The 1,610-nt window shown below is 49.6% G+C and overlaps 1 protein-coding gene across 1 annotated transcript in view; it reads left to right on the forward strand.

The window, feature by feature from the left end:
- The window catches only part of GPR137B (G protein-coupled receptor 137B), a 52,227-nt gene that overhangs the window by 25,190 nt on the left and 25,427 nt on the right, over window positions 1–1,610 (forward strand). The window contains exon 2 of the mRNA XM_003797471.2: window positions 231–280. Coding sequence (XP_003797519.2) covers window positions 231–280 — 50 coding nt within the window. The remainder of the gene's footprint in view (window positions 1–230; window positions 281–1,610) is intronic.

The raw sequence follows: 1,610 nt of genomic DNA on the forward strand, positions 1-1,610 counted from the left end.
TTTTTTTTTTTTTTTTAACCGTTAAAAAAGATCTTTACTTTTAAACTTGTGTACGCAGCATACAAAAGCATTTGGCATAACAAACGTTCTCACAAAATGTAGACCTGACTTGCAGAGAAAGTGCCCCAGCACCTGGGTATAAAAGGAGAGAGGAATCCCAAGTGACGTTACCAGTTGGTTGGTGTCAGCGTACTGCACCCCCAACCTGCTGTGTTCTTCTGTCTTTGCAGGTGATCTTCAAAGCCAAGTCAAAGTATTCTCCAGAATTACTCAAGTACCGGTGAGTACCCAAGCATTTCTCTCAATGATGGAGCCTCCAGAGCACACACACATTAATCCCGTTTCTCCATCTGGGCTTTGTACACCTTGTGCCTGGTCCAGTCTTGCTTGCTGACTACCTGTGAGCATCCAACGTGTGCCCTGCCTGTGAGCGTCAGGTCTCTAGGTCCCAACCCACTGGGTCTTGCTTAGATAGAAAAGCCTGGTGCCTTTCCTAACCATAGAGGAAATAGGAATAAAATAGACATGTGTTGTATCTAAACCAGTGGTTCTCAACCTGTGGTTCGCCACTCACAGGAACTGTATTAAAGGGTCACGGCATTAGGAAGGTTGAGAACCACTGTTTTAAACCTTTCTGAGGCATTTAGAAATAAAGTGGCTCCGAAGGAACAGTGTGCCCTGAGGATGCCACAGGCTCCTCCCTATTCCCCCCAACCCCCGCTTCCCCGGCGAGCAGGTGCAGCCTGGTAGTGCCTTGCCCTCCACCTGGTGGCCTGAGCCCTCTTGTCCCTAGCTGTGGACTGCTAGCAGGCCCCTTGTGATCCAGGACTCCAACACCCACTGTACAGTTACCGAACCTTGCTGCATAGCTGCTTGCTGGGTATCCATCCACATCTAACAAGTGGAGTTCTGACCATTCAGTGCTCAGGCACCACAGGGAGTAAAGTCATTTGGGATGTACGCAGTCTGTTTGTGAAGCTGTGCTAACACAGAAACTCTGAATCAGGCCAAGTGGGATGTGCAGTGTGCTGATAGCGTGGACCATCTGCCACAGGTAGCTGCAGACCAGGGGTGTCTAGTGCTGGGTGGGCTTGTGATCTGGAAGGGAACTTCTTAAGTTCTGCACCAAATTTATGTGAACAGGTGGATCTGCGTGATTTTTCTGGGGAAGGGGGTTTCATAGTTTCCTGCACATTTCCAAAGAGGTCTTTGACTTTCCCAAAGCCAAGAACTAGTGGCCTAAAAAATGGTCAGATTTGATGAGAGGGAAGGAGAAGAGGCCTCTGGCGGGGGAGGCTGTGCAGAGTGAGGCTGGTGCATCGGCATCCCTGCCCAGGAGGACAGCACCACCGTGGGCAAACATTTCTGGAAAGGCAAAAACTCTTGGATCAAAATGAAAACATTATTTTGTTACTTTGAAATACATAAAATATGTACATAGGATCAGCGCCTGTGGCTCAAGTAGCTAAGGCGCCAGCCACATACACCTAAGGTGACGGGTTCGAATCCCCAGCCCGGGCCCCCCAAACAACAATGACGGCTGCAACCAAAAAATGGCCAGGCATTGTGGCAGGCACCTGTGGTCCCAGCTACTTGGGAGGCTGAGGCAG

Source organism: Otolemur garnettii, unplaced genomic scaffold (assembly GCF_000181295.1).
Source record: "Otolemur garnettii isolate 467f Iridium unplaced genomic scaffold, OtoGar3 scaffold00116, whole genome shotgun sequence".
Lineage (NCBI taxonomy): Eukaryota > Metazoa > Chordata > Mammalia > Primates > Galagidae > Otolemur > Otolemur garnettii.